General features: G+C 41.1%; 1 protein-coding gene across 1 annotated transcript; it reads right to left on the reverse strand.

Annotated features, from left to right (window-relative positions):
* Positions 1-4,776: 4,776 nt before the first annotated feature.
* Positions 4,777-12,887, reverse strand: eef1e1 (eukaryotic translation elongation factor 1 epsilon 1). The gene is made up of 4 exons (XM_031755541.2): positions 12,750-12,887; positions 11,188-11,385; positions 8,759-8,854; positions 4,777-7,066 (listed from the first exon to the last, which is right to left on the reverse strand). The coding sequence occupies exons 1-4, from the start codon at positions 12,831-12,833 to the stop codon at positions 6,923-6,925; spliced, it is 522 nt and encodes a 173-aa protein (XP_031611401.1). The 5' UTR covers positions 12,834-12,887; the 3' UTR covers positions 4,777-6,922.
* Positions 12,888-13,443: the final 556 nt, after the last annotated feature.

The raw sequence follows: 13,443 nt of genomic DNA on the forward strand, positions 1-13,443 counted from the left end.
AGTCCTTCCATCGACCGTAACCATGGGACCCTATAAGTGAGAGGGTGAATCTTTTTTATATATTTTTACATGTTTCACAACATTAGCCAAATGGGTCGACTCTCTACTTTGCTTGTTTTTTAACCCCCAAGCAAGAACTATAACCCTAGGACCGGGTGCATGACCACACACACACACACACACACACACACACACACACACACACACACACACACACACGCATGCATGTACCTAGGATGGAAAAAAATACAAAGACTCTGCAGCTGAGGCAGATCAGCAGAAAGGGTGAGGAACGATCGAGGCGGTTAATTCAAGAAGAGTCATCTGTGTGTGTGCGAAAGAGAAAGACTCAAGGTGCAGTCTTGTGCAATCTCCTTGCCCCGGGGTCACGCACATGTAGTTTAGCACCTACGTGCCGAATCAACCACCCATTTCTCTGATTGATGAGCTGAGTGGTTGCATCTCGTAAAACTCTGGTCTATCTGCACACCTGGGATCCTTATGTAATCCAAGGTTAGGCTCTGACTTACCAGAAATAGAAAAAAGAGAGAACACAAAGAGTTTAAACTGGGATGAATATTATTTTGTGATAGACACATCTGGTGGTAAAATATCACCAATTCCTCAGATGGTAATAACATAAGAGATCAACATAGGCATGTGTCTATAGGACCAGCGAAAGAATAGAAGTCACCTGATCAAAGTATTTCTAATCTACAGCAATATGCATTGAGCTGAACAGCAAACCTGGCAACAAGCTGCCAGTTAATTTGCAGTATACATTCATTTAACTCCATTCTTCTATGCGACTTAAATAGGAAACCAAAAGTTTACATTCAGTATATTTAGTATCCAGCTGAATATGAAATAGAGTCACAAACACTCCAGCAACATATAAAGCAACCTCCAGAGAGGGAAAACCAACCCAATGCAGACGTGGTAAACACTGCAGTTCTTGAAGGTGCTGCTTCAGACTTGCTCCACAGACTCACATGTTTAAATTGCATTGAAAATCATATTTGCAGCCTGCTACAAATATGATTTTGGGCCCTATGGGTAGTTTCTCCCTTCTTAACTCTGAGCATATATTTTTTAATAACTCATTCACGAGGATGCTGGAGTTAGGGGTGTGGCCACACTGACTGACAGGTGTCCCAACACAGGCAGCAGGTGTCCATTAGTGTCAGCTACACCTCATCCACTACTTTAAGTCAAAATATGTTGTTGGTGCTTATTTAGCAAATATAATGGCTTGCTGTGTTGTACAAATCATCCAAAAATGTTAATGGTTTGCTTTTGATAAGTGAAACTTAGTTGTTTTTATTATTACATAACTGATGTAAGTGCGTCTTTGCCTTTTAACTGCACAGCTTGTTAACCGATGTTGATTAACCTTTTTATCCATTGAAGATAACTTCTGGCTCCAAACAAACAACATGGCAGCTCATGTTAAAGCTTCAAAATGCACAGTCCAAAGCCTGTGGGTGGCAGCATGGTGTTTACATCCATCTTTCATCTGTTTCTAAGTTATGCATTGAACAATAGCCAGATAATAATGTTAGTGTAGTTACTAAATGAATTTCTCAGCCATGGTTAAAAACATGGTTTCAGAGGTGGATCATAATCAGGATAAGTGAACATTTGTGCCAGATGTCATTAAATTCAGTTGGTGAGTGATGGATATAAGATCAGAAAAAGAAGAAATTGTTCGACCATTAAAACATAATCAGTTTATCCCTGAGTCTACATGAATAGCTGTGCCAAGTTTGAAGAAATTCTTTCAAGAGATCACGGACATTTTTGGACTGCCTCCAAAATAAAAGCACAAAAATAAAAGTGCTTTGGATCATATAAAATCAAACAAGTCATGAGAACATAGATAGATACATGGATGATTAAATATAAGCATATTTACATGTGTCTCTCTGTACTGCAGATGGTAAGTAGTGACTGGTGGGTTTTCTCGACAGCGGCATGTATGTGAATACCCGGCGTGAGCACACACATCCCCACACCTTCAAAGGCAAAGACACATTTCTCTCCTTCATGTCTAAGTTCATTGAAGAGCATGCTGTGAAAAACACATGCCCCCCTTCCCGTGCCTTTGTGTCCTTCATACTTGCATCCTTGCTCCTGCACTCATGTAATTGCAGTAGACAATCAGATGCCATCTTTATAGGCGCATGGTACAACTGTCACAGCGTGTAAGAGCACGATGAAGCGTGGTCGATAAATCCTGTCAAAAGAGCTTACGACGCGCTAACGCTCCCCTCACCACCACACAGTGTTGATTGTTCCAGTGAATCAGTCAGCGAGAGATGGCGGGGCCCTGTTCTTAGCAGATGTCGTGGCCGATCCCGTTCCCTCACTATGATTTTGTTAATAAGAATTAATGAAGGGTGGCTGTTTGCTGTTGTGTAGGTGGACTGTGTGCGGTGTGAGTGTGTGTGTGTGGAGGGGGGGTGTCCATCTAATATGGTTAGTGAAGTTGAGCTGACAAAGGTGTTGGGGAGATGAGGCAGGAGGTGACACAGGTAAAACCTAAACGCTTGACTCTCTCCCCTCATCACAAAGTCAATACAGTGAATGATGTAATTCTGCAGCTTCTGGAGGCTGGAGAGGATGGACGGTCATCAGCTTGGTAACTCAAATGCAGTCAAGCTTATTTCAAAGTTTTCAATAGAAGAATACTGAAAATATTGGGCGGGCAACAGATGATGATCACATGCAGTTGAGAGTCTTAGGCCTTCTGAGATAGCTGCACAAAGCCATCTTGCAAGCTTTTAGTGAAATTTTAGTTGCATCCATGCCATGAGCTTATGATGCCAGATGCAGGGAACACAACAGAACCACAGCAAGGCCAAAAAAGGTTTGTGTTTCATTTCCTTGCACATTGTGACTTTTGTGGTTGCTTCTTCAGGACCACTGCAGAAATAACTTTCTTAGATAAAAACAAACAAACTGAACTTGATGTGAGGTGTTTTCTTGACCTCCTCTTTTACTCCGGTATTAATTTTTGACATGCTCAGATCTCATGTCCAGCAATAATTCTGGAACACTGGCATTATGGCTAAGGTTTGGGTTGCTCGATGTGTAGATATGATACATGGACCTGTGGCAGCCTGATTTCATTGTTTACTGTTGAGCATGTTAATCGTGTTTCCTAGCAACCCAATCAAAATATTATATTCTCTAAGTTTTTCTTTTTACTTTTTTAAAGCTGTCTTTTTTTGCTTGACTTTAGAAAGAAAGAGTGGTAACAGGCGGATTCCCCATCACAGCTCATAAATCATCTCTATATTCTGATGAGCACCTTACATTATTGACCTGTGACTAGTCCCTCACAAGGAAGCAAATTATATTTCACTATTATTAAGCTGAGGGAGAGGCGGGGGACAGTTGGTATAGTAGAAAGCTGTTGAGTGTGTCAATCTGGGGCCACAGTGGAGGGCCACCCCTGCAGAGAGTTGCTTCCCTTGCATTCAGAAGTCATCATGAAGGTCGTCCCTAATTGGTGCCTCTGTCCTGTGTACCTGCTGTGGCCCCCTCACTCTGCCTGCACTCAGGTTTGATCAGCGAGGAGCCTAACTGTGAGGCCTTACCACAACAGCGTTTTGAGATTCGGCTGACAGCTTGAGCAAAGAGCGAGGACGAGAGAGACAGTTTAAAAATGACTGACTCGTCAGCATCGTGCTTTAAAAAATATCTTGGGATAGATTAAGAAAAACCACCCCGCCCCCCCCCAGGAAACGAAAAACCATCCCATGCTGATTTTAAACGATAGATAGTCACCTTATTGTCACAGAACTCAGGGGTGTCAAACATAAGGCCGGGGGGCCAGAATCAGCACTGCCAGATTTCAATCTGACCCACTGGACGTTTTTGGAAAATAGGTAGGAGACAAATATTGGAATTTTAACTGTAATTTTATAAATTTTAAAACTTGTCCTACTGATAACGACTTCCTCCCATGGCCATTCATACTAAACCAAAGTAATTAAATAGGAGATAAACAGATTAAAGACAGAAATGTTTGTTTTTCACAACCTATAAGAGAAATCATTTTTATAAATAAATAACTAAAATAAGACATTGTTTGTGAATTATATAAAACATTTTCGGCTCTATAATTACAGGACAGTCTTGACGATAAGTGGACTGAATTTTTTCAGTAAATTTAGGTTTTTTATTTTTGACAGTGCTAAAATGCAGCAGCATCTCTGTATCATGTAGAAAAACTGAGACGTACTATTGTTGGTGTTGAGAAATCTCATGGATTAAATGTACAGTTAAACTACTTTAGAATGACAGGAAGGAAAGTCTCACTGCTCTGACCCACTTAAGATCAAACTGGGTTGTATGTGATTCACAATGCAAAATGAGTTCGACTTCCCTGAACTAACTGGATATCAACCTCACAGCATTAACACATAAGATGAAAACACTTTTTATTTTATAACGCGAGTTATTTTAATTTTCAGCTGTGATGTTTGATCATCTCATTCATTTGCAGAAACATTTTCTTGTCACTTTTATTGGTTTATTTTCTGCCTTTTTTGGGGTCAATTTGATTCATATATTACTAAGTAAACAAAGCTGTTTATTCACCTTATTAGCTGCAGTGGGTTGTTTGCCAGCTGTCAGTTTCTGTTTCAAACTAAACTACAAACTGCTTCTCTTATGATTTGGGTTTTTGCACCTGTAAGCTCCACAGCGGCGTTCACTCATCACTCTCCGATTTCTGCATTTAAATAAATAACAATTTCAAATGCGAACTCTGTGACTGAAAGGTTTTTATTTTTATAATAAAAGTATTTTACTGTTGCAACGTTTGTAACTATGGAAACATCACACACATCATTTTAGATTTGCCCAGCTGCAACTTAAGAGGGCATAACGTTTTTTTTAACACCTCAGAAGTTAGCAGGCCTGTCAGATGCTACGCGTTCAAAACTGCATTCCGATCTAATGTTAACATAACCAGGAGGACAAGGGCTTCTTTAATGGTAGAGAACATAAAAAATGCTCCAGCTAGTCACAAGGCTCACTCAGATGACTGCAAGCTGTTTATATCCTTCACATCTACTTTTATAACACTTGCCACAAACACACAGCGTGCAGTCTTACAGAACCCTGCTGAACAATAGCTCTGTATTCTGGATGTGCAAAACAAATTCATGAGGAATATGCACACTCTGTAAGAAATCAGGGGTCATGAGCTGCGGATCCCTTTGATTTATTGGCACAGGATGAGCGTCGTGGTTACACCGGAAAACAAACCGCTGAGGTTTAAGCAACGGACGATATGCAAGACATGCTGGCGGGAAGGGATTTAAAACAACAACAAAACAAAAAAACATGGCTGAAATGTCAACGTTTAAATACATAATGATAAAGATATTAAGAGTATTACATAAAGCTGTCAGTCCCACCATGTAAGAGCTGTAAGGTTTAAGTAAAGGATGATTTTATGAGTTACTCCTCTAACCCTACCTCATTCTGCTTTTATCGTAGCTTCATGATGCTAATACACAGGTTAGACCAACACTGCCATGATTTGGCCTGTTAATGGAGCTAATAGCAAACAGCCAGTCAGCAGCAGTGATGCTTTCGGAGGCACTGATTATTGTTCACATGTCACAAAAAGATCCCTCTGCCTCTGGGTGCTCTCTTCTCTGCGTGGCCCTCTCTCCCTTCCTCCCTCGCTCACTCTCTGCCTCCATTCGTCCTTCTCTCTTCAGTAGCCCCATGGGAGCGTGAGGGTTGAAATGACACACAGTGGCTGACTGTCGCCCAGGGGCCTGGGTTCTGGCCTTGGCTGGCTGGATCTGTGTGGCAGCTGGTGAGCCCGCTGCCCTCTCTCTGGCCTGCAGCATCAACAGTGGTGGTAGTGGGACTGATTGGAGCCTCACTCTGATCTCTGACTCTGGGGCTGACGCTCAACTGCTCACTGCTGCCCACACAGCTGGTGGTGAGGAAGTGGAACACGGAGCGGGGATGTAATCAGGAAAAGAACAAAAACACGCACACAAGCACACACGCAGAAACTAAACCGTCCACTAAATGCACACGGAAAAACTAAATCCTAACAAAACAGCATCAGATACAAGTAGACGATGGCAATACCCACAAGTCTGTGGGGGTTACGATATGGAACCTGGAACATCATAGAAATAGGACAGACTGTGAGGCTGCACGGAGGAAGCAGCGTCTCCCCAAGGACATAACGTGCTTCCAGTTAAGTAACATCTTAAACCTTCTTTGAAACTGTAATACTTATCACATGTTTGAGTTCAAGGCTCAGATTAAAGAAATAATCATTCATAAATAGAAACACCTTTCAGCCAAGCTAGCAGCATTTTACTGCAACCCACAAAGCCACACAAGACTTTCCAAAGTCAAAAACAAAACAAACAGCCTCAAATCGTCGCTCCCTTCATCACTGAGTAAGCATTAAGGTGCCAGACTTCTCATAGTGTTAGCCTTACTGAGTCACCAAAGGGTTACAGAGACAGACACCCTTCTTTCCTTCACTTCCTTCCTTCCTAATGCGTCATTAAAACAAAAAGCCTACTCTATCAGGCAATATATTTATTAAAAACAGTGACCTTGTGTGAAAGAATGATTGAATTGAATTACATGTGTAGTAGCAGTTATTCCCTTTATAGTACCTAACATAGAAAAACTTTTTAGTTTGTGTTCTTCGCCTATCCACCTACATAACCAAAGATAAGAGAACAGGTTTGCGACTAAAACAAAAACATCTAGGCAAGAATAAGAATCTGAAACGCAGAATATCAGTGTGACAGTATGGAAGTTATGATTGTGATGTGACGCAGTCTTGGTAAGAACACGAGTTGTCCAGATCTGCGGCAGGATAGTGATGAGTGAGACTGGATAGGCGGAGGGTGGTGGTCAGGTCTCAGTGGTGTCTGCTGGTGTAAATTCTGTTCCTGAGCACAGCTACTGGAGGGAGGTGGTGCCGCACACCAGGGTAGCGCTGGATGTGGTCGAACCAGCGGGTAACATTCACATACTGCTCCCTGTCCTGGATGGCCAAGTCCACCTGGGAAAGAGAAGATCACTGGAGGTAAAGCGTTTAACCGCATCGTGAAGGCGAGTTAAACTGACATCAGAAAATCTATTTAACACAGTTAAGGTCGGCAGAAAAACACAAAGATGTTTTTGCTGTCAAAGATGGTTTAACATTCATGAGTTTCCTACAAAAACAATCAAATATGAACCATTAAAAGTATAAAGCAGTGCTTTTCCCTCTTCCCTCAGTTTTATCCTGTTATCAAAAACATGTTAATGCTGCCTATCTGGGTCTCAAGTACACTCGCAAAATAGATTCTTAAACACGAGTTTGACTTCCTGGTTAAATAAGGATGAATAAAATCAGTAGAATTTACTCTCATTTTGGTGAAACATGGATATTTTCTTCTAGACTCTTTAGAAATCCCATTAAATGAAGAAGGAAAAAAAGAATCCAGTTTTAGTGAAACTCTTATATAGAAAACACAAAGCTAACGAGAGGCTACATGTAAGCAATGCTTACATTCATGAGATCACATGCGAGAAGTGTTGATGCACTGGTTTAGGTTGGTTTAAATGTTCTTATCTAAAAATAATTACACTTAAAGAACAGCTTCATGACGACTGCCTTTTTTATGCACTTTTGATGATGCGCTCTTATTAATACGGAACTCATGTGATATAAAACATGTATTTGTCTCTGTTGTCACAACTGAACAGATATCAAAACCTGAAATAAATGAATTACAAACTTCAGCAGATTTCACATGATGGAAATCACATGGTAAACAATGTTTTCTTTTAGTTGCAGCACAACGCAGGTGGACAAATGGAAATGTTTGAAGCACTGAAATGTCCTTGAAAAACATTATTAAGCGTTTTTTTTAATCACATAATTAAGCGGAATATGGAAATTCCCCAAAACGGACAACGATCCAGCCTACAACCATTCCAGCATCAGTCAGGTTTAATGTTTGTGTAAAGTAGTTTCCCATGAATTGAACATCAGCACAGGCTGTGGTTAAGGGTCGCACTAGCTGACCTTCTGTCCCTGAGGTTAAAAACCACACTGACTGCAAACCAAAGTGACGCCCCTCTGCCTGGTGGCGTGGAGTGGGAGGAGGTGGGGGCCTTCCATCTTTGCCACAAAAACTGACATCTCTGAACATGTGATCTCCCCCCGCCTCCGTCTCATTCTGCCATTCCCATTTCTGAACTCGCTTGTTTTTTATCCTGTAAGGCGTAGCAAACTTACTTGTCCCTGGTCTGAGGGTAAAGACATCACTTTATGCCACATCGCTTTATCTGACTGAGGAGAAGTGAGAATCTGTTTATAATCCGTGTGTTTATTGCCAGCTTGTCCTCGGTGCCCTTTGGCCATGTGACTGGTCTAATTGTACGTTATGCGAGATGACAAATTGCTTATTAAAGTTGAGGTTTGACCAAAGTGAGCGTTGATAAGGAGAGAAAAGCATGAAAGATGGGGTGGATAGACGAATCCTTGGTAAATGACTGTAAGAATGTAATTAGACAAATAACTTTGAAAAACCTAAAGACAAGTTTCTAAAAGGTTTGGTTGTTACAAAGTGTTTCCTAGAAGCACATTTTAAAGATTCAAAGTTAATGTGAACACCCCAGAATACATTAAGTTGATAAATGAGTAGAAACATTGAGGCTTACGAGTAAAGTCGGCACATAAGGGAGCTTCAAACAGGTAACTTACTATGACTGGATGGATTCCATAGTACACAAAAACATCAGCTAAGGTGAACTGGTTCCCAGCCAGATAGACCTTGTCTTGCAGGTAGAGATTGAGGTCCTGAAAGAGGAAATTTCAAAAGCATAAAACACGCTATGCAAATCAGGTCATTTCTTATGATAATTTATGCATTATGGTAAGTATTTCAATGCAAACACAAATGTCTTAATGTGACAGATGGACACATTATATGAATCACTAATGAAGCATCCCTAAAAAAAGTGATGCTGGGACTACGAAATGTTGCTGTCTTGATGGACGTTATAGACTTAAAGGGGGCACATCAGCAGGTTCATTAACCTATATATCTGTGGGTGCGTGAGGTACACGAGTCTGGTTCATGGCTTGCGTGCGTGTCTGTGCGCTGCTATGTGGATAGGAATAATATGTAACCTGAGGGTGAATGTCATCTCTCCCCATGACTGGCGACTTAGCACAGATGCCGTACAAAACGGGCTATTTGTTTACTCCTCTACCAAATGACTACAACTCTCGCTTGCAAATCTAATGAAGCCGTCTTAAACTTGGGCAGCACGTTGTGCGCTCCTCAGTCTGTGTCTGCGCAAGCAAAGTCGTGCATGGAAGTGCTGGTCCCTGGGGAAGGGACCATCTTTAGCACTTGTACATTGTGCGAAGGCGAGGGAAAACTCCAAACACACACAGAGCATCTTGGGGGCAAATGGAGTTATTGTGCGGGAAGTGTGGGTGATGCCAAACAAGGCATGAAGACTGCAGACTTCCTCCCCTTCCACAGGCAGATCCTTGCTTTTCTTTAGCCTACAGCCATCAGGCTGAAGCCTAGTCGAGCATCAGAGGAGAGGCAGCTCTCCTGCTGCCCTGCACCCAGCACATGGAGCTCAAACCTGGGTTCTTTGCTACCTGCCCCCACCTAACTGTGCATCAGTGCTGTTGTTGCATTCAGATAAAAATCCTACAGAAGAGTCAACTCGAGCCTATGAATAACTAAATAAAGGAGATACAGGTGCACTAATGAATCACACCTTTTCTTTATTATTTCTGTACAAACTTGATGCTCCAGAGACTATTTTTTATTGTCGCTGCCATTCTTAGACTCAGACACAGTGATCTCTCGAGTTTATACAACTTTCATTTGGCCTTCAGGCAACCATAGCCGTCAATACACTGCTCAGTACTCCATCCATCCATTTTCTTATCTGCCTATTCAGCTTCGGATATAGAGGGAGGTTGAAGCCTGTCCTGGCTGACACTGTGTGACAGGCTTTTTACTTTCAATTGTAACACCTGAAAACATTACACAGGAGTCAAAAAAAACAGAAGTGAAAACGATTTCTTCGTTTACACTGAGAGTTTACAGTTTTGTCAAAAACTGAATGATCGTGCTCTCCACTCACTGAAGACAAAGTACTTAGCAGATGCAATCATTTGTATACTACAGCATTTGCATGCTGAAACAAAAGATAATAGTCAAATTGAGTGGCAGCAGGAAGTTTTCAATACTGGCCTGATTTGTTTAAAGTGGAGTGACAGACTTTCACCAACACTCAGCTTGTCTCTGGGTTCAGGGCCAACCCAAACTGGCTTGTTTATCAACATATTACATGAGTGACAAGATGTTTACTTCGGAAACAAGTCTCAGCTTGCGAAGCAACAAATGTCTTATTTGCATCCTGGGGTGAAAAGTTTAAAAACTCCTCCAGATGACACTTTTATCTGAGCATAATTTAATGGGAGATGACTGGTGTGCTTAAAAGGAGAGCGTTAAGGACGCGGCTCAAGCAGCAGGACAGGACAGGGGGCCACCGGGCACCAGTGCTGAGCTGCTCAGGGCGACTTCCGTCTGTAAGTGGCACCATTAAAATATTTAAGAGGCCTGTCCAGATAACATGCTGCCGCACAGCATGACTTCTCAGCCATGCCACAACAGCGTGTCACGCTGAGAAGTGCGCACATACACACACACAAATGCACAGACACTTCACGCTGACAGGACGGTGCCAAGAGGCGCGCGGCATCCAGCCGACCAGCGGCTGACGATCCGTTTCACGCTGACTGGCGTCAGGCACATTAAAGTATTTTGCTCTGTCGCGTGGGGCCATGTCACTGAAGGGCCATACATCAGCCCGTATTCCTGTCGCTCGCGCCTTAATAAGGCAAACAGACACACACATTGACCTAACTGGTGGTCACAGGAGGTCAATGTGGAAGAAACTGACAAAGAAACTATCAAAGAAAAAGAACGATTTTAACACTGATTTTAGCACAAAGAAAAAAATAAGACTTCTAAGCATGTTTGGAAACATCAGGATTAAAATCTGGGATCATTTTAAGTACGTATGCATTTAAGTCTAGAAATGCTGTTTCAATGAAAAGGAAAGGATTTCAAAGATTTCCTTGAAAATCAGCTCTTTTACCTTTAGGACGGTCTTGATGTCTTCCTTTGTGCAACTGTCGAGTTTGGTCACTCTGTACTCGAGCCACTGCTGCACCACCGCTCTGCTCTCTGCGGTGTCACCCAGCAGCTCTGGGCGCTTGGCCTCTTTCGCCAGGTGACAGGCGATGGTCACCAACCCCACCAGCGGAGGACCATTATTATTCTGTAGCACAGGTACCTGGAGGGCGAGGAGTGACAGTGAGGGGTAGTTACAATCATTTCAATGCATCAGAAGCCAGCACTGTCTTTCTAAATAACACGCTTCATTTCCAGTGAAGGCAAAACATCCCTAATAAATGCATTTATTGTATTTGACTGTCTGGATCTCATATGCACGCCGATTATCAATGTGTAATTTGGAAAATACTGATTAGGGAAATTACGATGGACAGTTAGGTTGATATCCAGAAGAAAGAGTTTAATATGGGTGGGAAAAAATACTTTCACAACTTTTCCTTATTAATCTTTCACTACAGCATCCTTTAAAAAAATCTGGTCATCCATTCTCTCTGGGATGAAGCTCAACATGAAGAAACTCCTCAGCCACATTTTGAAAGGTTTTATATGTATATATACATATATATGCACACACACACACACACACACATTTATATATGTATACTGACGAAGGTGGTTAAGCCGATGCAGTCATCTGCACAGGGAGCAGATTGCTACCCCCACTTCTACAAAACCATCATTTACTGTTGTTTTGGACATACAGACAGATGAATTCAAATATCCAGTAGATGCATTTAAAAACAAACATACGTCCGGTCTTAAATATGACTAAAAAGATAAAGTAATTAATGTTAAAAAAAAAAAGGACTGTTTAAAAATACAACAAAAACGGTTTAAGGTCTTTAGGAGGACGCAAAATGTGTATGAATGAGTGATGATGATGATTTGATGATAACTCCAATAATATGAAATGACAATTTTAAGGGCTTCATTTTGGAAACTTTAATTTGTTCAAACTTTATAAGACATTATTATCAATCGCTGTCATTTTTCTTTACTCTCCCGTTTCCCAAATATGTTTATTTTCCCCTGAATGAAAATAAATTACATAAAATAAATAACAATAATTTACTATTATTAGTACTTCACATGAAATTTATATTATTTTAAATATAGTTCCATATACATTACTAGAGTTCACTTGCTCTGTCCATCCCATGGTACTGACGGCTAACTCCTCCCCTCGCTTAGTTTCAATGGACGGCCATAGACAAAGCATGGGGCTACGTCTATTATAGCTTTATGCTATCCACTATGCTGACTTTTCCCAACAAGACCGCTGGCAAACACATCTCTCTGCGTGGAAATGCTGGGGAAATGGAGAAGCTTAGCTGACAACAGACGAACAGCCCGATATAGACACACTATAAGCACAGCTTTATTTCCAACACACATGCATGGCGTGTTAGCACTCCCCTGCTATAGCTAGGTGTCCCGGTTACAACAGCTCAGGAGGCTCCTTTCAGTTAAAATGGCAACTGTATCACCTACAGTAAATGACACAATAATGAACCGTTATATCACCTTTTTATCCCCCTGCGTACTGTACTTATTCGCCTTTTTTTGTCCAAGGTATTTCTCCAGCGAAGATAGCTCCCGCAACGCCATGTTTGTGACTGTCGGACAGGCAGGGTAGTGTGCGAATGATGTGATTGGCTTAAAGTCGGAATTCCCGCCCACACACGCTTGACTGACTGAAGATTTAACCAAAGAAAACTTGGCATACGAATCCTTTCATTGTATTGCATCAGAGCTTCTCCCAACTTAACCGATGAAACCAGTCTGTGAAAAAACTAAAATAAATTAAAATACAGATACCTTTATGTTTTATTTAGTAAGGGCTATTATATAAAATTGCTATAAAATTACTTTGTAAGGAACTATGATAATAATAATAATAATAATAATAATAATTATAATTATAATAATGATCTCCAAATAGATTACATAATTTTTTATTTCAGGTAACAATGAAACTCATTCTTACATATATATAAATTTGATCATAGATTTATTGCAGATGTTTTTTAGATGGGGTTTAAAAAAATAAACCAAAGCAACCAACCAAACAAAAAACAATCAACCTGTGGATGCAGGTTACAATGCAAGGTTTCGCATGAAATTCACTGGGTTCAGGTATTTTGTTTTTATGACTTTCACATGTTTACACCCAAATAAATGTTGCTGCCATGGGTGGAGGAGAGTGCATCTTCCAGAC

The sequence above is a fragment of the Oreochromis aureus genome, linkage group 9 (assembly GCF_013358895.1).
Source record: "Oreochromis aureus strain Israel breed Guangdong linkage group 9, ZZ_aureus, whole genome shotgun sequence".
Lineage (NCBI taxonomy): Eukaryota > Metazoa > Chordata > Actinopteri > Cichliformes > Cichlidae > Oreochromis > Oreochromis aureus.